This window comes from Rutilus rutilus, assembly GCF_951802725.1.
Source record: "Rutilus rutilus genome assembly, chromosome: 21".
Lineage (NCBI taxonomy): Eukaryota > Metazoa > Chordata > Actinopteri > Cypriniformes > Leuciscidae > Rutilus > Rutilus rutilus.
In genome coordinates, this window is record NC_140226.1 from 18,079,412 (window position 1) to 18,104,149 (window position 24,738).

General features: G+C 37.0%; 1 protein-coding gene and 1 long non-coding RNA gene across 2 annotated transcripts in view; one reads left to right on the forward strand and one right to left on the reverse strand.

Annotated features, from left to right (window-relative positions):
• The window catches only part of LOC311280547, a 43,517-nt gene extending 26,732 nt beyond the window's left edge, over window positions 1-16,785 (forward strand). Inside the window, exons 2-4 of the long non-coding RNA XR_014625697.1 lie at window positions 4,327-4,410; window positions 14,899-15,025; window positions 16,562-16,785. This is a non-coding gene — a long non-coding RNA (uncharacterized lncRNA). The remainder of the gene's footprint in view (window positions 1-4,326; window positions 4,411-14,898; window positions 15,026-16,561) is intronic.
• gpr26 (G protein-coupled receptor 26) lies at window positions 14,276-20,502 on the reverse strand. Its single transcript, XM_084392776.1, has 3 exons — window positions 19,521-20,502; window positions 16,464-16,577; window positions 14,276-14,684 (listed from the first exon to the last, which is right to left on the reverse strand). The coding sequence occupies exons 1-3, from the start codon at window positions 20,189-20,191 to the stop codon at window positions 14,420-14,422; spliced, it is 1,050 nt and encodes a 349-aa protein (XP_084248902.1). The 5' UTR covers window positions 20,192-20,502; the 3' UTR covers window positions 14,276-14,419.
• Between the last annotated feature and the right edge of the window lie 4,236 nt (window positions 20,503-24,738).

Consider the following 24,738-nt stretch of genomic DNA (forward strand, 5'->3'; position numbering starts at 1 on the left):
GCACACATAATCCGTACATATCGAATGATCTGTAACAAAGCAATAATGACACAGTAAAAACGTTTTTACTCACATAGGCCTAAGTGTGTTGCACTCTTCCTGTCGGATCCAATATAGAAGGCACAGAAACTCTTTTTTGTTTTTTTGTCTCTGACTTTTCAAAGGAATGTTTATCGCTTAGTTGCTCAATCCAGTGTAAGTGTCACGTATGTTATTTACCTTCTACTTGTCATGGGCGAATCACTGGGCGGGGCTACAGTGGTAGCGATGATTATGTAGGTGTTGATCTTCTGCAGAGGTGTTATTTCACTATTTTCATCCATGATTTCATAAATAGGCACAATCCAAAACAAGTCGTTCTCTGGGCTTAGTTTCAATAAAAGCTGTTTTTGGACTAACAAGGAAGTTTTCAGTTCTGAAACTTACAGTATATTCTTATAGTATAATGACCTCTTATATGTCAAAAGGAAAATTTTATTTCTCAATTCATGACACCTTTAAACTATACATACCATTTAGTAAGTGGATAGACTGGGGGTTTCTTCCAGTACATTTTCACTATACTTCAGTGGTGATTCACCAGCTTTCCTGGCTTGGACTTTTCCACAGACTAAATAATCTAAAATCCTCTTTCTCCATTGAGTCTAATACATGACTTAGAGGTGAAATGTGTAATTTTTTTGGATGTTATAATCAGAGGTGTAACGTCCAGGTTCAGAAAGTAAAAGTCCTCCTCAGTATTTTGTTTCAATCACCTGGATTTGCTAATTAGCACAGTTTTTCAGCCAGGAGATCAGCTGGCTGAGCTCATGGGTGGAATAAACATATGGCAGGACTTTTACTTTCTGACCCCTGGACTTTACACCTCTGGTTATAATCTCCTGTCCTTGCGTAATATTAGACAGCTAAACTGTATGTAAGTCACTTTTAAGTTGATTTCCCCGAAAAGGGTTAATGCTTATAAAAGACACTTTAAGAAGCCTATATATAGAATTGGGCACTGGTAAAATATCTACATTAATGAAATATTTTTCATTTTAAATGTTGTTTGCAACATACAAAAAATGTTCTGCACTCTCTGAAATCAATACTTGCCAAGGGAGAAACATACTTCCTGAAGCCAGATGGTGTAGTTACAGCCAGAGGGGGCTAACAGGGCCATGATAACCACTCAATGTTGGCTCAACAAATGACTGGTATTTGGGGCTGGACTGTTTACTGACCAGTTGTTCAGGAGACCTGTTTGAAAACAATCCCTTCATCCCAAATATCTACCCTTAATACTACCTGGAATTAAATGAAGTGTGTCCTAAATCATAATATGTTAAAATAAGAATCTCAAAGTCACTAGGATGGTCTGCTAGCCTGGGTGCCAGCCCGAACCCCGCCCACAACATTTTTTGGTCGGGAAGTTCGGTCTGGACTCGCTCCGTTGAGGAGCTATTATGCCCGAACAAAAATTGTTCGGACCAATCAAATTGTCAGGGCGGGCTTTATACGATGATGGACAGATGAGCAACGGTAACGTAATCATCCACGTCACCAAAGAGCGCTTGATTTGAATTAGTTTACAACAAAGACGACTGCTGCTGGAGAATTGAGATTTCACGAGCTCACATTTACAAATAAGTCAAATAGAATAAATGCGTATATAAGAGTTCACACAAATAAGTCGATAGAATAAATGCGTTTATGACGTGCTGTCCGAGGAGAGGGCTGTGGGCTCGGTAGCCATACTCCCCCGTATTCCTGGTTGTGAGAGAACAAGACAAGAGTGAGGATTCGGGGTGGTGGAGGGATGCTGAAAAACTGTCAAGGAGTGTTAGGTAAGTTGACAGAGTGAATATGCTTCCTCATGCTGATATAGGGTAACGTTAGACATGGTATTGTTTGATGACAAGTTGATATTGGATTGATTATTTGTACGTGCTCCTCCCGAACTTTGTTTATGAAACATCATGTGTAGATTCCGCCATCGCGTCTGTTATAGAAGATATCGGCAGCGCATTCATTTTAAAAGAGGAACAGAGAGCCGCGACATTTTTTTTTATTTATTTATTTTTATTTATTAAATGCTTGTAGAAGCCGCGACATTTTGTTGGTTGAAAATATGAATGAAGAACATGCGTCATTTACTCCGTTGCTCTGATTGGTTGTAGGTCTATCCAATTGAGTGCAGAGGTTTTTTTTTTCCTGGTTCGGTTGAGACACACCCCATAATCAAATTTCTATGGAGCAGTATCAGACTCACATTCTGACTAGAATCTGAGTATGACGACGTCAGGCTAATGGTCTGCTATTTCTGGTGGATTTTTTAAGGGTAAATCAGAGCATGTTTTTTTGGGTTAATATTACATTTTTTATGTAGGCTCAATTAAATATGTATTTTAAAACAAAAATGTAACACTTAATAGTGCACAAATTGTGTTTATCCTATAGAATACAAAAATGCTAACATTTTATAATTTATTGGTATTTATACCTGCCTAGTTTTAGAACAGAGTATACGAAAGCGAATTGGTATATCATTTTTGTGACCCTAGTGGTGATAAAATGACACACTACTTTTAATCTGTTTTACTAAGTTCAAAATCTCAAAACCATGACAGTTAGCCCTGGGCATTAAGACAGATCTTGATTTTAACACAGATCTTGATTTGGATTCTTTTGGATCAGCCACAGTAAGTCAATTTTTATGAAGGAAAAAAAAATCTCTCTCAACTTTCCTGCAGTTTTGCTCCAATAGCATTGCCTACCTGAGGTAATTGCAACCTTACTTGACACGTTGTTCACACACTGTTCTATTGATGTTTTTCCATGCTTGAAGCATGTGGGGGAGAGTTACGATTTTCGAACAATCATCGAATATTATTTTGCTTGAAATGCCAATCCTTAATATTTGGTGTTTTAAATGCCTGTTTGTTTTAAAGTTTTAAAGCAGTCTTTTAGTACCGCTTTCAGAGCGGTCACGTCCGTAACGGAGAACTGTCACGTCCGTAACGGAGAACTGTCACGTCCGTAACATTGTTTTTTCCTTATAAATGCGAACACGAATTTTTTTTATAAAATGAATATTTTATGTTCTGTGAAGAGCCAACCCTTCTTCATCCGGTGGGTAGTATTACTTTTGGTTTGCACAGTGTAATTTATAGAATTACTAAAAAATATTTTGCCACCTAAAAGTTAGATTTTGTGTGTCACGTCCGTAACGCATGGGTATTTCCCTCATAGTAAATATAAAACGCATGTGTAAACTGATATTTTTCTAATGTCTGGACTCCTTTATTAAGGGAGTATGGACATATGAACAGACGTTTCAATATATTGGTATTAAAGATTTATATTTATATTTCAAGTTTTGACTGCAAATGTCACATCCATAACGCTGGAATTGCCCAAACACAGCTTGAGGCTATTACATGAAACATGATACATTTCACTAAGTTTTACTGTTTTTTTTTAACATACCTTATGTTCATTCACGTCTATTTTATAGAATATCTAGTAGTAAAGAGGAACTGATGATAAGTTCATGTGCTTTCCACGGTGCCTCTCCACTTGAAATGAGGCACTACAGTGATATGTCACATCACATTAAAGAGTGCCAATTGAATTTCATGATAAAATTGACATTTTGAAAGCTAGGACTTTTCTTATCAAAAGTAACAAAGCATATTGTGATTATTAGATGGCAGGTACGCTACGAGTAATGAAAACGGTAGAAAAAAGAAAAGAAAGATTATTGATTAAAAACGATTAATGGATATTGTCAGTCCAGCCCTAATGTAACCAAGCACAAAGGCTTGTGGAATCTTATTTCATGGGTTTTACATTCTGAATTCATTAACAGAACCATGGTGAATACTGAAGCTGAACAAAATCTCTATAGGAAGATCCTCAGAGGCTGTCTCCTTGGTGACGGCCATGGACTTGACCCAGTCAGACAGTCATAGGAATCTGAAAAGTGCAAGAGTGACCAGGCCTTAACTCACTGCTTAACCTCCATCATATCAAATTTCACCTCCCACGGGACTGACAGGGATATGATGGTGATGTGTATGTGTGTGTTTGTGTGTCTGCAGATAATGAAAACAGGTTAATGTGTTTTTCTGTGTGTGTGTGCCGCTCCAAGGTTGATAAACCAAGTGGGTTTTGTGTGTGTGTGAATTTTGATTCTTCCCTCAAGCTAACTTCCAGGCTTTAGGTGCTAGTATTATAGAGATTGGATCGTATTTTCTGAACCCTTATCAAAAATGGCAATCAAACACAATCATGCAAACAGCATCGCCACAATTTCCCTGCATTCATATGCAATTTTTTTTCCAGCTATGTGGATGATGAGGTTCATAAACTGCCCTCTGGATCTGGCCTGATGAAGCTTGCATCCGCTTCACTGATTCTGACCATTTGGTGAGTTAATTATAATGCTATTCCTGTCTTTGTGTTTATTAAATGCAATGTGATTAAGAGAATAACAGATGTTTCTATAATGACACATTTGAAAAGATGATTAAAATATGCATGATCAGATGTGTTTGTTGACTTGCTAAGATTTGATCCTTGAATTAACAAAGACCACAGAGTTGTAATTTGAAGTTTTAGATGCACAATTGTACTTATTTCTTGTATGTCTTGCCTTAAGCATTACATACTTTTTTACAGTACACATAATTACATTTAATGCCAGTTAATTAACTATAATTGCGAGTTAGCTGTGAGTGACTTACTGTAGTCAATGATTAAATCTCAATTATGTGATTGACCTTGTGGTAATAAGGTCTATATAGCATCCATAGATGCAAGCCACTACTATAAAGCTCAGTCTTATACCTGGACTATTAGACTTAATATGGTTTTTGTCCTTTTTCAATCAAATACATCTAAAATGGCTAATCATGGTTTCGCTTGAACAACTCAGTGGAAACTATTGGCGACTTGCAAATCACTCCTTGTAAAAATGAGCAAGATTTAATCCCTAATGCATAGTGAGGGAATGTACAGGGGAGGAAGGGGAAAATCGCAATTAAGGTCCAAGTTTTGACTCCTTCCCACTGGTCTTTTGGGTTGCTATGGAAACAATGAGCACTAATTGCTTGGATGCTGAGGATATCTTTTGAACAACCTATCAAGTTTGTGCGTGGGGTGTGTGTGTGTGTGTGTTTGTGAGCGCTAAACTCCTGGCAATTTGACACCACTTGCCAAGGCTTATTTTAAGCTAAAAGCGCAGTTGAGTAATGCTGGAAGGAGGTACATTTTTTTCATTTGTATAGTGCATCTGATAGCAACTTTAAATGTACTGAAGTGAATGAATTACTTGCTTGAGATAACAAAACAAGTTCCTTCTACAGAGGGATGAGACCCATGTGTTAGTTTCCATACTATATTCTATAAATACTATATTATTGACTATTAATCTACTGACTATTAATAATACAGACTATTGCTATGAAAACTTCCTTAATCCAATCAAATGTTGTACAGGCTTGCAAACTAAGTGGGATGAGAACCTAATAAAAGAAACAGCAAAACTGTACATAGCTGTTATGAACACACACAAACAGATGCTGCAACTTCTCTCTGTTTTACAACCCAATTGTAATTGTTTTCTCACTGTGAGGAATTAGTATTCTTAGTCTCTTTCCTTCTGTCTGGGACTTTGTTGTCCTTGGGTGAATAGAGAGAGGTTGAATTGTCTGTGCAGCAGACACTACTAATAAACTACAGTAGAGCTAAACGTTTAAACGTTAAAAGACTGTGATCTCCATTCAAACACCCACGCAATCTCATTCCTAAATGACAACGATTTGCCTGTCTACCTTTGACAAAATCACACCGGAACATTCAAATCGGACAATTAGCATACAGTTTGGATGGCGGTATGGTTCTGTTATGGGCAAGAACTCCCTGCGCATCCACGCAGCCTAGCATGGATAAGAGCAGAGAGAGCAGCAATAATCCCCATTAGGGTAAACAGAACAGAACCAACATGAATGTATTGCAGATATCATTAATTCAAGATTTTAAAGTACAAAATTATTTGAGAATTTATTCTGATTCAAGAGGAATCAGAATGCCAAATCCTGACTGATGAGAGGAGGAGCTGGGGATGGAGGAGGGTAATTAGCTCCTGAGAAACGCGACAGCTGCTGATAATAATGAAGGAGCTTATATATGTATACAGTGATAGGCGTCGTATTCCTATAGGTAGGCGTGGATCAGCTGTGAGTCAGCTGATGCGAGTTTGACTAACATGACCTGCCAGAACTGACGCTACGCTTGATGTGTACGAAAGTGATCAAAATAGAGCAAATCACCTTTTGAAAGTTACTTGGCGCTTTACTAAGTGAAGTTACGCCATAGACAGTACTTTTAAAAATGTATTTGTCATTGAATCATTCATTCATTCAAAAGATTTGTTTATTCATTTAGTCACGTTTCATTTATTCGCGTTTCACTTATTCGTTTATTCATTTATTCACAGTATTCATTTATTGAAAAATGCTTATTCATCCAGTAATGAAACAAGTGAAGTCTTTATGAGTGAGTTATTGAATTATTCATTCAAAGCTATTTTTTTAAACAATTAATTCAAATTAATTAAATATTTTAAATAGACTGCAGCAATTAACATTTTGTCAGATCCTTTAGTAAATTAGGCTACATGTTGTTTTGTTTAGTTGTCTGTTCAGAATTGTGGCAGAATCGTGATCTCTATTTGATAAAAATAAATAAAAAATTGTGATTCTTAATTTATACAGAATTAGTGCAGCTCTAAACTACAGTATGACATGCACATGCAAATTTAAAGTTGAATTTTCTTGTCATCTATTGTCATTCACATGCCTTTTTTTAACAAAAACAAATTAAAAAAGATAAAAAATCTTCAATTAAAAAAAAAAGTTAAGGATGAATGATATATTGGTGTCTCATTGGTAGCTGACTGTATGTTTTTCATTTGTATTTTTTTATTGGTATCGGTGGATATTAGATTCAGTTGTTCAAAATTTCTCACTTACTTTTATTTTCCATTTAGAGCATCATCTAACTTTTAAATTATTATTTTAAAACACTAATATGTAATCTTAAATTTGTTTAATGTAATCTTTAGTAAATATAAAAAATGTATATCTGTTCATACAGCATACTGCACATTTTAATGTTCTATTATATACTGTACGTATATAATGTAATAAATTAACTTAAGTAGTAGCCTAATGTTTTATTTTTAATTTGTTTAGACTAAATATTATAGAATTCAACCATATAAATGAAAATAAGTACCGAACTTATATGCTTTAGTTTTAAACTTAGTATAAATCATGCCAGTTCAACCTAGCAATACATTTTATTGGAATAGTTTAAGTCGAGAAAGAAGTGCCATTGTTCATGTTATTGCCCCGATTGAGATTTTCCTTTCATTTTTCCCACTGTCTCTCCTGGTATCTCTTTCAGACTCTTCACAGTGGTTATTTCTCCAAGGATTTAGCCTAGTTCTTTAAGTAATAATCATTTTCATAAGCTATACCAGTTAAGTGGCTTGTGACAACTGTCAATTACACAGTTTTGAGGTCAAAACAGAAAAATATTTAACCGCAGTATTCCAGAAAGCCATGTAATAATGTTAGGTAATAGTAATAGCAGATTTAGCTCTAGTTATAGATTGACAATACTCTAGTATTGATACCAGGAACACAAAAGCAAAATAGTTAATCTGTCGTCTTCAGTAACAGTTTACTGTGCTTTAAAAAGAAAAAAAAATATCTGTTTAATCTCGGCTTGATTGAAAGATTGATCCACAAATTATCATGAGAATGTGAGCCTAGTCCCAGACTAAAATGCATGTTTGAGCTGTCTTAACTGAAAGCAACTTGAACTGACATATCTTAAGTCAGTGTTATTGTTTTGTCTCAAGATGCGCACCAGTAATGTATTTTCTAAGGCACGTTAAAGCAAACTAAGGCCTACTCCTGGCTTAATGTAAGCCCTGTCTGTAAAACCAGGGGTAAATCTAAAACTACCGACCATAACCAAAGGCATTTTCAATTCCATTAAAGAAAAAGAAAATACTGTAGCTTAGAAACTCACACTGAGTGTTGTTTGCTCTTGTTTGATAAATTGCTTGTGATGTTTCTTTTTTGTAAGTCGCTTTGGATAAGCATGTCTGCTAAATGACTAAATATATAAATGTTATTACATATTGCCATCCTGAATAAAGTTATGTACTAGTGCTGCACGATTAATCATATCGCAATCGCGATGTCAAGCTGCGATTATATGACACAAAATGCTGCGATTTTTATATGAAAAACAAATTAGGGCTGTTAACGCAATTAATGCAGCATCTTTTGATTTTTGTCATCCTTTGGCTAGTGATCCCGCTCTTATTCATGCAAATGATTTTAAAGCAACTTTTCCTCTGCGGTCCCCCTACAGGTTGGAAGCGGAATTGTCCATTACCGCTGTCATAAATCATTTAGCCTACCGCAGCCTACTGTCGCACGCACGCCCACTGTTTATCCTTTGGAATGAACGATGTCCACAGACAAGGTAGAGTATGATGCATGATTTTATGAAAGTATGATGTTTTGCGACATCAGAAACGAAGAAAAACTTGAAATAATGACTATTGTAACGCTTGCCGTAAAGCAAGTCAAATTTGTAGTTTTCTTATGTCTCATTAGAACTTCAGAAACGCGACCCGATCTGGCAATCTTACATAGTGTGGTTATAGCAGATAAAGGACCGCAAAGCGGTCCACTTGATGAACCACTGAAACGATTTTGGATACATTATTTTAAGGTACAAAATGTTACATAGTGTTGCTTTAAACCATTCATGCGCGAAAAGACAAAAAAAGAGCGCGCTGCCTGTGAATGTCCTGATTGTGACACAGAAAGACTTGCGCTAGTATCGTGCATGCGCACAAGACAGCACGCCAGAATACCGTTCTCTTTCACGCTTGAACAAACAATAACACGCACAATTATGCCAAAATGTCTTTTTGTCGAGTATCTTCATAACATAAGACTTATGATGAACGTAAAGAGTTCTGACTTGTGAGAGAATGAGGTGCATGTGAGATCCGTGTCTCTGTCAGTAGAGGCTGGTGTTAAAGGGACAGTACACAGTCATAGCCGCGGGAAAAAATTTTTTATCAGGGGGGTGCTGGGGGCGGGGCTTAATTGGCGAGGCTTGATATTGCGAGGCGGGGTATTTTAAACAAAATTCTAATATTAAACAGCCCAAACAAAAAGATGAACATACAAATGAATGAGAACAGTTATGTGAGAACGCTCAGAACTCATGATAAAAAAAAAAAAAAACACAGCACCCAAATCTGCATCTTACCTTATGATACTCACTCAGGAGTGCCAGTTCACACAGAAAGCATAATCTTTCTCGAGACGCGTTTTCGTTGAACTTATTTTAACTTAAGTGCTGCGTTTTAAGAATGCTTTGTCATGTGCGAGACGCGAGCGCAACAGTCAAACACACGCCTAGTGCGTTCACACTGAAAAACACGTACTGTGTGAACAGCCCCTAATGCCAAAGAATGCTTTAATCAAGACATCTATATATATTTTTTTTCACATGCATTAAATGAGTGTCAAATCAGTTCTTAAATGCTGGTCCTCAACCAGTGTCACATCACTCACTCCATGCGAGATCGGCCATGTACACAGTAGCCACTAATTATCTCTGTCATTAAAGTTAATCAAAGAACAAAGGGAACAGAGAAAAACACTCACTGCTCTTGACTAAAGAACTTTTGTAGCTTTAAAAAAGATTAGTCTATATATAATTTAATAACTTTATTCAATTTATTTATATGTCCTACCTGTTAGACAGGAATTATAGGTGTTATCAATCATTTAGTTGTTGTTGTTAGTTTGAGAAATACACATTTCAGCATCTGTGTGTGCATTTTCCTTGAGAACCAAGCAAGTTGACTCATGAAACTATTTGTTTATTATATCGCAATCACATATAGCAATCGCAATATTGACCTCAATAATCGCAATGACATTTTCCCCAAATCGTGCAGCCCTATTAGATACTAAATTAGCCCCGATGCTACCATTAACTTTTGTTGAAGAGGATGTGGATTACAGTCTTGATGAAATAAGCTCTACATAATATATTCTACACATACAGTCAACAGACAAACACTCTTAAACATAGTCATTTAAGGACATACTTGTACAAACATTTAACCTCTTTTACACACAAAATCACACACACAAGTCCAAATTCCTAAATTACTATGATTCACTCCAAGACTCACCCACACAAACACAGCACTGAGAGCTCCAGGGACGCACGCAGTGAGCCCAATTAAAAACCGAGCAAGCGGATAGACAGAAAGAGAGAGAGGGGGGTAGAAAAGAAAAGGAAAACAGAGCGCTGTCTGTTTGTTCTTTGATTTCCGCTCATGTACGGCACAGCTTCATAGCAGTACAACAGTGCAACTCATGAGAGAGAAACTCTTCAGAGACTTCAAAGACAATTCTGCACTAAATGCAACTGTTTAGGGTCAAGCTGAAATGAAATGCATCCCCTCTGACACCACAATAAGCATTCCTCACAAAACAAAAAGGAATCGTTTTAAAGACTGATTTCTTTGGGGTTAACAAGGTCTTTTAGAAATTATTTATGAAATATAAGAAGAGTTGTTTTCACTCACTGACTACTTCAAATCCCTGTCTGGTGCTTCCAGAAGATAATGCAGTGATGCTTTGTTCTCCTCATACAACCAATCTTTGCTGTAATTGGTAAAATGTAATGGGGACCTGAACATGAGATAACTTGATACGTCCTTTAAGGCTTTGAAACCATGTATCCACATGATTTAAAAGTGATCAGTACAGACACACACTGATGATAGATTGAGAACGACTATTTACGAACAATTATTATAATTTGTTACATTTATATAGCGCTTTTCTGGGTACTCAAAACGCTTTACATGGAAGGGGGAATCTCCTCAATCACCACCAGTGTGCAGCATCCACCTGGATGATGCGACGGCAGCCATATTGCGCCAGATATTGCGCAGCTTACTGGTGGAGAGGAGACAGAGTGATGAAGCCAATCAGTATATGGGGATGATTAGGAGGCCATAATGGACAGAGGCCAAGGGGCAAATTTGGAGCTCCCTTAAGCCTTGTTTATACTTTCGCCTGGCTCCGCAGCGCGAGTCTCTGCTGCCTATCTTTGGATGCGGAGCCGCGTGCGCTGTTACAAAAAAAGCCGCGCACACCGCCAAGCGAAATGGTGTCTTGCGCACGACCGCCCACACCGCAATGACATCATTTTTGCTGTGCGCTTCTTCGCGCTTATGCGGACGCGGCAAGTATAAACCTAGTCTTATAAATGAACAGAGTCAACGTTTATTTGAGCTAATACAGCTAGCTTAGTTTTTTGTATTAAAGCTGCAACTTTTGGCGCTCTAATAAACAGAACTCCATGCGTCTTGCGGAAGAACATTGTAGCCAGAGCTACTTCTGTTTATGTCTATGACAAATCACGCAGGTACTGGGCTACTCCGCAGTGGTATGACCCGAACCAGTCTAAAATAGTCAGAATATAAACACTCATATTAGGTGTACCGTAGAGATTCAGGATAAGACAAAAACACGGTTTGGAAAATGGATTCATGATATACTCGATTATTATATAAATTTAGTACATTTTAAACACAAAAAAAGTGACGTACTACAGCTTTAATGTCTAATATGATTGGACTAATGTGTAATATAATTGGACTAATGTGTAATATAAAGAGTTTGAAAAAAGTTGTGATATAGTGGTGGTTTTCCATTAAACCATAATATCAATAGCTGATTGAATGGAAAATGTAATGTAATTTAATTTAATAAAACAAGCACACACACACACGGATGATTTGGTGTTCACGAAACATTTGAAGTTAAAGTAAACGCACGGTTAAAGTAGTTCCAGGCAGATCTTGACCACATTACAGTTCTATATCACTCCGCCAAACGTTTTCAGTTATTTCAAAGGTCCTTACAGACTACAACAACAAAAGAACCAACACTCAAAACTACACTGACCAAGCAAATAAATATAGTAAACAATAGGATATAAACAACAAACATTGCATGTGGCAAAGCCACATGACATTTCTCACTAGTGAGGTAATAACGGCGTTGTTCTTGGAAAAGATAAACGTACAGTTTTGCTATTATTAGAGACGCTGCTGCCGAACACTGTTTAGACTGAGAGACGCACAGTACTCGGGTAATTCACATACAACTTGATCTCTCTCTCTCTCTTTCCGCTTCGCGTCGTGGCCATATTACCACCTCGGGTGTGCATTATTTTTCTAATAATTCAACGGCCTATTGTCAGTTATTCCTTACATGCCTTTGTGGAGCAGTATTTATGGATCACAGAGAAATGGGGATGACATACTCAGCAGTGAAAAATAAATCCATAAAATTAAACAAACGCAGTAGAGAAAGAGAAGACCTGAGTAAGGATATAATCTGGGGGCGGTCGGGGCTGGATTCTGATGAATCTTTCTTTGTTCTTGTTTGCATTGCAAGTGGGGGTGGTGATAATTACCTAGAATTCTTTAGTGGTCTCATTTCTTGCTGTTCTTTAATGTCTGCCTTCACACTCTCTACTTTTCGTTTTATCTTCCCTCTTTTCTTTTTCTTCTGAACGTGCAATTACAGAGACTTCTTGACTCTTTCTCTCTCTATTGTGAGCTTTCTGAGCCGGAGCATGAGTGCAAAGCACAAAGCTGTCTTCGTTTCAGCTGAACAGAGGAGGAATGAAATCTGTTTTAAACAGTTTCAGAAAGTAATTGTCTCTCCCACATTCCTATCGTTCTCTCTCTCTCTTTCTTTCTCCTACTGTACTTTAGGATTGAACTTTCCATGCATTTCTCTTCCATTCTCAGACTGAGGGAAACTTGGAAGGCGAGGACTCTGTCGAAGACCAAATATACCTGTTATGCAGAGCACAAATCAGACTTTTTTGCTTCTAATTCATTTCTTTTGTGTTTTCTGCTCTGCATAAATCTGTCAAACAACAAAAATCTCTTTTCAAATCCACTGTTTATTGTCATCAAAGTCACAAAGATATGTATGTAGCAAAATTTAAAACTACAATTTTTTTCTGTTTAACAAAAATAGACATGTTTCTTTCCTAAGGCTTTACATTTTCACAAAAGAAAAACATTTAAACATGTATTTTTATACAGAAACACCCTCAAAGTGTAATAATACTCCCACTTTCAAATATCACAGTCGCACACATACTCATACGTGCACGCTACAATAAATAAAACAATACAAATTTACTATAGAGTGACATTCAGATATAAATTACTCTGTAGAAATGATTTACTCCTTTAAAAATACAAAAATGTGTATATATACATTGACAAAGAACAGCATTGTAAAACTCAAAAGGAAAATAGGGAAAGAAAACCTTTTCGTTCTTTTGCAAGTATTTTTTTCCCTGTATCTTTTGGCTAGTGTTCCCACACAGAGAACGTTAATTAATTCCACATGACAGCAATGCAGGCACTTGCACAATATTTTCACACATAATTTTGAGAGGCAAGTTAGAAAAAGAGACTGTTTATGCTGTCACAATTTAATCTAACATTTTTTTAAGTCCTTTAGGATTTCACACTCAAATATTTAATTTATCTCCTTTGTTTGTACCCTTTGGTTTACTCAGCATTTCTCTACAATTCTCTGCTGAAATGAGCTTCTTAATTTCAGATAACTTCATATAAAATTCAGTCTATCGAGGTTTCATTTTAAATAAATAATAAAATAAAATAAAGGCACCGTAAGAACAGGTCTGCCAATTGCTTTGGGACTTCATATCTAAACCCTGAAGATACAATACATGCTACAAAAAAATCAAAGCCACATGCCATTGAGTTCCACTAAAACATCATCTAGAAAATACTGTTTCTTATTCTGTCTTTTGAAAAACTCACAATGTTAGAAGTGATCTTCTGTTTTCTCACATTTGACCATGTTACTTAGTTGAAGTCAAAGCAGTCACCTATTCATAAGTCTAAACAGCACTTTATCACTAAACCATAAGAGACAAATCAGACCACGATAGGTAATAAGTCCAACAAATTCTCTTTGAATGTTGGCTAACTAGCAGCTCTCGTGGATTGCAGCTTTACAGTAGTTTGACTTCAAAATGGATCGGAGAATGAAAGAGAAAGAGAGAGAAAATATTTTTCGAAAGAATCTCTTTTGCTACTTAAATCTCTTTTGCTACAGTTACATCTTGAATTCTTTTTGAGTTGAGAAATGCAGAGCCTGGTATCCCGCTGTCTTTTCTACTTTCATTCTTCTCTCTCCTTCCAGAGTCGAAGCTCTACCTTTGTGATTGTTCATCTCTATAGCAACAGGAGACCTCAGTCTGTAGGTCTGGCTTCGACTTCCCCATCCTTTACGATTTCCTTAGCTCTCCCAATCTTTCCATTTTCCTGCTGATGCCTGGAGTTGTTCGGGGAACTGCGCTTCATGAGTCGATTGATTATGTCACTGCAGGTCTTCCGGTACTGGTGTCGCAGAAGAGAGTAGACGAAAGGGTCGCATGCAGCTTTGCTGTAAGCCAGACTTTTACACAGCACGCCCCAATATGGATTAAATGGCTCTGTCAAAAACAGCTCCACAATCCTAAAGACATGACACAGATATGAGCAAGATATGGTGCAAAGTCCAAAGACCTGATATACCAGTTACCACATTTTCAGTATTTTCTTTGCCTATAGAAGGTTATACATTTGTTTTGAATAGTGAATGTAGAACAATTTCTGTTTTCCGTTTATGTGAGGGATAAATTGTGACCTGAAGGACACTAACGGTTGCTTTTAAAAATTGCTTTTGACAGGGGCTTTGAGGATGAAAACCTGCAGCAAGAGTCGGGGATACACAATACAGTTCATCCTTTCATCTTCTCTGAGCTCACCAAGGTTATGTAACATGCCAAGACAGGAGGCCCTTCTTCATTAAATCAGGTGGACATACATGACCAGTGACATTAGTACTATAACTACAGGCTTCACACTTCAGAACTTGTAGGATGTTGTGGGGGAGACCCTTTTATATATATTTATTAGGGCTGTCAAAATTAATGCATTCATGTTTTTGACACATTTTTTCAGTTTAAAGCATTCAAAATATTTACCACAACTAATGCAGCATCCTTTTTTTTTTTTTTGTCATTCTTTTGCTAGCGTTACATTATATGATCACCCTCTTATTCATGAAAATGCTTTTAAACCATTAAAACAAGACAAGTCTAAAAGGAGTTAAATGAACGTAAAGAGTTGCGATTAAAAGGGGATCCGCGTCATTTGCGGCAGGTCTTAAAGTGACAGCAGCCTAATAAACCCTCTGCTGTCTGTCATTTAGAATAACCAAAGAACAAAAATATATAAGAAAATCACTCGCTGCTCTTGACTGAATAACTTTGGTAGTTTTAATAAGGATTACTCTATTTCATTTATAATTTGTGCAATGAAGGCTGTGAAGTGTTCAATAACTTTATTCAATTTCTGTATATATCCTACCTGAAAATCTTAAAGCACTGTTTACAAGGTTACATGGGTCGAAAACAATAACTTTTTGTGCATTTTGACCAAATCTGAACTGGTCTGACTGGGCCAATAGAAAAAACTGAGCCCTGATAAATTGAAGGGCAGGTAAATGTGACATTTATTATAATGGGTTTATGTGAAAATTGTTTTAAGTTCACTTAAATTAAAAGTTATATCTTTTAAAGCCTAATAAATGTTAAAATGTATAGCTTTCATAAAATATGCAATTAATTAGTTAATTTTTTAATCGATTGACAGCACAAAAATATATATATTGATATTCGATTATTTTATATATAACAATTATTTTTCATTTATATTGTGATGCAACATGTTTAAATTATTATTTTACTGCTTTTGATTTAACTGACTTTTTCACTTTTGTTTTAAATACACATTGTTCCTCATACCTACAAGAATTATTATCACAAAGGTTAAAAATATTAAGGAATGTCCAGTAACAAACTGTAAAACCTTTTTTTAATTTTTTTTACAAATTCCACGGTCAACCTTAAACAATACACAGTGTCCTCCAGCTTTTGAGTATTAAATCAAGAATGCAGTTAATTACACTCAAAGGCCAACACATTAAAACTATAAGAGCATGATTGCACAGATGCTGAGTCTCTACACAGTAAAAAAATTCTAACCTCTCCAACTCAAAATTTTCTAGTGACTGATCACATCTAAATTTTTCCATTGGCGCAAGTGAAATTCTGTAAATTATCAAATTAAATGTACAGAATTTGGGCCAAATGAAAAATTTAGATGTGATCAGTCACTAGAAAATTTTGAGTTGGGAAGGTTAGACATTTTTTACAGTGAGGAGCCCAGGGAAGAAAAGCAGGTGGCTCACCTAGTGATGACATATGGGGTGAAACAGACGACGAAGGTTCCGATGAATGTACTAATTTTGCGTGTGGCTCTCTGTCTCCTCCTTTTTTGCTCCTCCAGACAGCGCTGACGAACACTGGACAAAAGATATGACCTCCATTAGATGATTTCTCTCTCTGTATTATGCTTTTTTGCATGTGAGATGAGCACATTAGACTGACTTTTATACAGCTTCAAATAGATGTTATTTAAAACTGTATTTATGGACCGGATGAACATACATCACCACTGACAACATCAGGAACCTTCTGTCAAAACATTAAAGAGACAGGAGATGTTTGCCCAAGCTGTTTCAGTGAATCATTGAAATGCCAGATTGACTTTGTCACACCTGCAATGGATTATTTAACACATGCTCACATAGTCAGTTTGGTTACACAGAAGTGCGGTGTTTTGTTGATTGCTATACCAGTCTATAAAAAGCTTCTTTTTTTTTTTCTTTTTTTTTTTTTTAACATGAATCCCAAAAGAGCCAACAGCTGGCAGTCATTTTCCTTTCAATTTGCATGTGTGGAGTGCTCTGAATCTGATACATCCCCTGCTTGAACTCTAGATGTGCTCATTACATGTGTTGTGTAGGACTATTGTAATTTGTCATTGTTGGTTAATAAGTTATTGTGGTCGACACATTGCCATTGAAAGTCATCTGGTGCTCTGGGCAATGAGATGATGATCTGCACTCTCTGACAAGCACAAATGTCTCTTGATATTTCTTGGCACACGAGAGAGGTGTGTTTACGTCAGCCACTAACTTTTTTCAGCCTCATTATTTGGTAGATGTGCGACATTGTAGGGGTGTAACAGTACACAAAACTGACAGTTCGGTACATACCTCAGTTTTGACATCACAGTTCGGTACAGCAGGGTGAGAGGAAACTAAACATAAAATTGCTTTTTTATTTATTTATTAAACAGTGGTTTACTGAACAAATTGAGTTTCTCTTTAAATGAAGTTAGTTATAATTAAAAGTTTCTTACGGATATAAAAAATAATCCTTGCTAATGCTATAAACTATATAGGGAGCACTTACTTGCACATTACTATAATATTAAAAGTTAACAACCAAGCCAAAACTATTTGCCTATATTCAGTTGCTATTTATTTTTAGATATAATAATCAACACTCAAATAACAAATTGTATGCAAACATATAAACTGCACAATGCATTTTTTTGCATTAACTTCTACATTTAATTATATGTTTTAACTCCAATTCATTGTTGAAATATAATCATTACACACTGGCTGTCATTTTCATAACAAACATGCATTAAATAATCAAGACATCACTAACAGGTTAAGTTAAATATTATGAATATATAGGCTAATACAGACCGTGCATATATTTAGCGAAAGAGTTAATTTCTCTAGCTGACTAACAAGCTGTGGACACTGAATGACTTTCCTGAGGTAAATGTAATGCTACGTGGGATATTGTTTACAAGCTGTTTTACTGATGTCTTTTCACCGTTGAAACACTGATTGAGCGATTACATGAGATATAATACCTTTCAGTAAGTTTTACTGTATCTTTCAACATTCCTTCAGATGTTCATTAATGTTTATTAGGAAGAGATGATCGCGTTCACTCACGCTGCTGCTTGAACTGAGGCATGTAGTGATCTGTCACACCACAGGAAATGCGTCAAAACGGCATTTATTGTTTGAATTTCTTGATAAAATGGACATCATTTGAAAAATGACACTTTGTTTCTTATTTAAAGTAACAAAACGCGGAGCTTATTGCTATTGTTGGTAGTTAATGGTGTTGGTTTATGGCGCTGAGCCTACAACGCTGCATTGGTCTTGTACACACAAGACACGAAAATTCGCGGGATGATGAATACGTGTAGGTTACCGTTACACACACCTAATATTATTTAATCAAATGTCAAGGAAGAAAAAATAGTTTCGTGACATAAGGTAAAGTGAGGTCAACCTAAACGATGGGTTTGGGCTGGGCGTGGCAGCTGGGGGCGGGGCGCGTTCGGTACGCGATATATATGGTGGGTTGTGTATCCTATGGGTGTATCGTGGTTTTTCGGTTCGGTTTGAATATCGTTACACCCTTACCACATTGCATTATTTAAGATTACTCTTTGATTGATTTTAAAAGAAAATATTTATGATCACTTTTTATGTATTATGTCATTGCACCAGTTACATTTGTGACAGAATTTAGTTTGAGGGGTCCAGTAAGAGTCTACTGTGAATAGTCACATGACCTGAGCTGTTTAATTCCATTTTAATCAATTATAATATGATGCCTTTTTCAAAGATGAATCCAATTGCAAATAAATCACAGGGCATGTATAAAGTGCCAGTTTTCAGATTTGTGACAGTTTTCTACGCTGTAGTTTCCCAGCAATTACAATGTTGACCAGTGTTTTGAATTTCATTATTTTTACTCTTTTTTTTTTTATATATATATATATTTTTATATATATATATATATATATATATTTTATATAGGCCTATAGGATCTTTTATATATATATATGTATATGTGTATATGTTGTTTGATTCAGTAGCATATCCAAAAAAGTAAAATACATGTGTTCACTTAGTTGAGAACAATTATATAGGATTCAGCAGGTTAAATTCCGGTGGACCAAAGCGGTGGTGCTGAAAATAGTTTATCTGGGTTCTATTTAAACTTGAGTACTGAATATCTGATATTTAATATCTATTTGTGCAAACTCTTAAAATCGAAATTTAAAAATGAAAATTTTAATTTATAGATTTAAAGTATATCACACAAAAAAAGAAGCTTTTTTTTTTGTAATTGGTTATGTACATGTTTGGGTTTTGTTGCATTTTATGTTATTTGTTTAGTGTATATTGCTAAACACAACTTTGCATTGGACACTTTTAGTGCCTGTAAAATGGGCCATCACTAAAATGCTTGTATCATTGTCATTGTATTTCTACGAAAAAGTTCTGGCAACCACTCCTGCCAGTTTATTTATTTATAAATATCTTAACTGTAAAAATCTGAATATTCGACCTCATTCTTACCTCGGGTGAATGTCCACTAGCAATAAGAGCGTTTGCATGGTGATCACGTCTATGCGCTTGCAGTGAAAGCGCGCTACTTTGAGCACTTTCAGGTACGTGACGCAGAGAACCACTGACACCAGCAGGAACGTGAGCGTGTGAAGCACCAGCGTGTAAATCGCGAACTGCGTCTTGGCATGGAGCGCCCTGCCGTTACAGAGCGTGCAGGAAGCGTACAGATGATGGTAGCCCACCCAGGAGAGGCACGCGGCAACCACAGAGAAGGACAAGGAATGCACCCACGTGTAAGCCAGAGCGAGCACAGCGTCCCGGTGTCGGATCCTGGAATGATAACTCAGAGGGAACACCACAGCAACCCACCGATCGATGCTGAGCGCAGCCATACTCAGCATGGAGTTGGTGGTCAGGAAAGTGTCCAGAAACCCGACCACCTGACAGAAAACGTGTCCTCCGGGATGTGCATTACTCAAAACCCCGAAAAGTGTCAGCGGCATGCTGGAGGCGGACAGAAGCAGGTCGCAGAACGTCAGGTTGAGTATAAACAACCCAGGAACCTGCTTGCGAATTTCGGCATTGTACAGAAAGCAGATCAGCACCAGCACGTTGGACAGCAGCGACACTACGATGATCACGACGAGAAGGAAAGAGAGCGCGAGCTCTGCGGTGTGCATGGTGTTCCCCGCTCTTAAAGCCTCCAACTTTGAACCGCAACTCTAGGACAGTTCATGACGGGGAACAAAATTGTATCAGTACAACTTGTAGATCCCCGGACGTGATATCCAGCGGTGCACGGGTGGTCGATGCACGGCTCTCCATGACTCTGACCTCCGTTTATTCCTCGAAGAGTTGGCATAATCCATCCGAGCAGTTAGATCGCGAAATCTGTAGACTGGACATGTAATCGCTCAATCCCTCGCAAGATGAATGCCTCGCGCAATTGCGCAGTTCGGTTTTGCGCTCGCTTCTAATGCAGAATTCGCCCTTGAAGCAGCTTTATATGTCAAAATGTCACCCCCCCTACCCCCCACCCCCATACATACAACACTCACGAAATGCTCACACGTGACTAGCGTCAGAGAAATCTTCACGGAATTGATATTGTGAGGGGACTAAATTTAGAAAGGGTTTATATTTGTCGAAGGGAACTCTTTCACGTCACGATGAGGCAAAAGCCCGTGTCTGGGGTCCAATTTTAGATTCGCTGGCAGCCTCGCACACGCAGCTTCATACTTATGACGCTCATCCTAAAATCTAGAAGAGCAGTCTCTATGATTTGTAGCTCGTTTAATTTCAATGTTTGAAACTTGGTGGTTTGTAGAAATATGTCTCAAACTTTGATATAACATTGCCTATACTACGAATAAAAGAAGTTTAGAAATTCCTAAACCATAGTGTCAAGTACACAAAACATGATGGGCCAGAATTTATTTTGGTAATGAAGTACATATATGCTCTCATTAAGATATGAATATCAGGCACATGTTAATATACTGCCTGAGTTTTTGTCCTCACCATTTAACATGCTTGCTGAGAGACACGCTGGAGATTGTCTGAAAGATTTTCTGAAAATTTTAATTGTAATCTCTGATATTGATCAAACATTTGATTGTCCAAAAATGTCAAAAAAAAAAATCGGATTAAGTGAGAGCAGCTCTTTTCAACCGCAAATGGAATGGCTAGAGGCAGACACAAAGAGAAATAAAGAGTGAAGGAGAGATTTGAGGTCTAGCACCTTGCGACTTCTAATCAAAGCTTTGGTAAAGTATTGATTTAAGCTACCTTGGAGAGAAATAGGATGTATTTATTGTTCAAGCCAAATCGTTTCTGTTTTGTGTGCTCTTTATTGAACAGAGAATCATGTTTCTGTTGAATTCTATTAAAGTTTACAATGTTTTGAGATTGTTATAATGTTTTAACCAACACACGTTTATACTTGAAGGTTATATTGAGTTCAAAACGCATCACACACTGCACATTTTAGCATGTTTTTAAATGTCATCTCCCAATAATAATGAATCACTGCCTATGCTGTGACTTAGCTCCACTTTTGAATATGAATATAGAGATAGAGTTAGAGGCAAGAGCCATGCTTGATGCATTTGGCTCTTGCTTGCTTGGCTGCGGGATATGTCAGAATAATTTCCTGTCACTTTGTGTACATGAATTTGTATTTGAATTTGTGCACGTGCACGTGTCTGTGTGAGTGCACGCGTGTATAGTTGCATGTTGACATGTAGGGCACCACTTTAGTGTCTCACCATGAACTCAACTGTTTTTTATGGAATATTGCATTATATATTAAAAATGACTTCCCATCTCTTCTCTGATGACGTGTTTACTGGCACAAGAGCGGGACAACCTGCCACTCATATGAGATCACAGCAATAGCAAACCACGACCATCCAATCAATTCCCAGTGGACAAAATCAAGTCCTGCCCTACATTTTTTTCTTGTTCCAGATGCTGTTTTACTCGGATATCTGTCACAATAGGGAAGAAAAGTCTATCGCAAGACTTCCGTTTCATGCTTTAACTGTAGGCCTATTCATAATGATTGCACATGATTGACATTTGATGTTTTTTCCTTTTACGAGATATTTTGCTGGGGAATTACTTTCAGTTTGCGTCCTCCTAATTAGAAAGCAACCTTGACATTTACTTTTACCAGAGGCAGAGGATCAGTTTACAGAGACACACACCGGCCCCGATTCTTGTGTTAGATGCATTTCTATTTCACCGCAGTGTCTCTATTCTTACAACAAAAACCCCCGTTTGCACTGCAGCATGAAACACACACACACACACACACACACACACACTCACTCACTCACTCACTCACTCACTCATACTCATACTCATTAGTGGCTCACTGAGGCCGCGTAAAGATCGCCGCTGTCCTCTGTTACCACGGAAACGCCCACGCTGTCTGTGCAGTGGGTGTGTGGTGGTCCATCCCATGATCTTTTGTGACAGCATGAACGATTCTGACCAATCAGTGGAGCAACTGCACAGATCTTGTTATTCTTCTTGAGTGGGCGATACGGACAGCTTGTCTTGATGTGAAACATAGGCTTTTATCTCCATCTCTTTTTCTGAATAATTCAATACATTTTTCCTCTTTTTTTTTTTATTAGAAATAGTGTTTCAAAATATTAGCAACAATTGTTTAGTCAGGAACAATCAATCTTTAAGTGAAGACTTTATCGTTTTGTATTCCTGCCAAAGCTTGCTTTGACTTTGCTAAATACTTGCCATTATTTTGTCTAATTTGTTATAATAATAATAATAATTATAATTATATTATTTAAAAATAATGTATTTTATTATATTATATTATATTATATTAGTCCATAGTTAAAAGAGTCTAATATCAGTAGACTGACCTTTTGAGCTTGTGGGAGCACATTGGTTGAAATACGTTGATTATCCTATGTTGATGTTGGACTACTGGTATCATTCTTGCCACAGGACATCATGTACTTTTGGTCCACTGAATTCATGTTTCTACATGGCACAATAGCTGTATAGCTTTGCAAAGGGACCCTCATCATTTCCATCTCGCTGGTTTTCTTTCATTGAATACTGGGAAGTGCCCTGTTGATCTTTTATATTAATTTTCTTATGCATTTTTCTCAAACTTAACAATCCATCCATCTAGGCATGCATTAAAAATACTGAGAACCACAGGTTGACCAAGCCCAGGGCAAGGAGGATGTCAAAATCATTAATTTTGAATGTACATATTTCATTTTGTGCTCCGCTGGATTATACTGATGGTAATTATGTCTAATTAGATAATGCTATTGTTTCTATAGCCCAGAATACACAGCCTGAGATTTGTGTGTGCTGTAATTTCCCCAAACCCTGGGAACGTGAGTGATGTACACATGATCTGCATGGCAAAAACCATGAAATGCTGTGTCCTGTGGACTAGATGCATGGCATTCTGGATCCACTGCTGGCTGATTCTGCTAGATTCATTGTTGTGCTGCTGGTTGCGTGTGTTGTGGTTTGCATTCACAATCTAGTTTGCACAATCTAGACTAATGCTGTATTTCAAACATTAAGATTCACGTTCTGATTAATTCAGCTCATTTGGGTTCTATTCTAGTCTTATGTAAATTCTGCTTCGAGTCCAGGTTTTCTATTTCTATTCAAAAGGAAAAGGCTGTAAATGCTGTACTACATTGATCTGTGCAATGAGAGTGTAGGTAAAGTTCTCTATTATGACTACCAGATTTCATTTGAATGTGTCTTTTTTCTAGTTTTAAAGGTCTTTTTATGTCATGTGCTTTTGTGTGGTTGTGGCTCCATCTGGTGGTTCAACTGGTTAAATGTCTCTGAGGCATTTCATTGTTATTTTGAGAGAGCTCATTTCTTTTCTGTGTTGATCTAACTGATTAGTCAGTTACGGAGTCCCGACTGATCAAAGCCTTGTCCTCATCTCACAATCATAATATTTCCTGATGAAAATATGTTGTTTTGACCATAGTTGTTATGTGATTAGATGGGGATTTACTTATTTATGGGCCCTCACTGGAATGGGGCCCTCCTCAAATAAGCATATTTACCTGGGATTTCCCCCAACTTCTTCCCAATATCCAGCTAGCACTATGGTGTTCTCTACTGCTATTTTTGTATGAAATGGTTGGGCAAATTGGCTTCATTGGCTTCTACATATTGCTAAGCTCAGTCCTTCTTACCAATGGCATCGGCTTTCATTTAAATAATTGCTTACTTTTCTAGATGTTTAAATGTGAGCTCATTGTTTTCACCACTAGAGGGAGGGCTTGACCTACACTGAGACAATTCTTGTCCCACAAGTCTGTCATCACTTCTCAACAAACCTAATAAACACATCATCAGCATCCCATAATGTCCATGTGCGTTGTCTGGGCACAGACCCAGGGGGCAGAGTATAAGTGCTGTTTGGTCTGTCCTCAGAGGTCACAGTCAGGGTTAATCTGTCATGTTTAGCAAGACTGTGAGGGCACTATTGTTTTCCAACTAAGTTTAATGAGAATTCATCAACATTTTTTTAAAATAAATAAATAGTCAATATTTACTACACCCCCATGTACACTGTAAAAGAAAATTATCGTTGGTTTAACTTAAAAAAGGAAGTTACCTTGTCGCCTTCATTTTTTGTTCATTGAAATTAAGAATTTTAGGTGATACAATGAAGGAGATTGGTTTAATAAATAGAAACTCAGTTGAT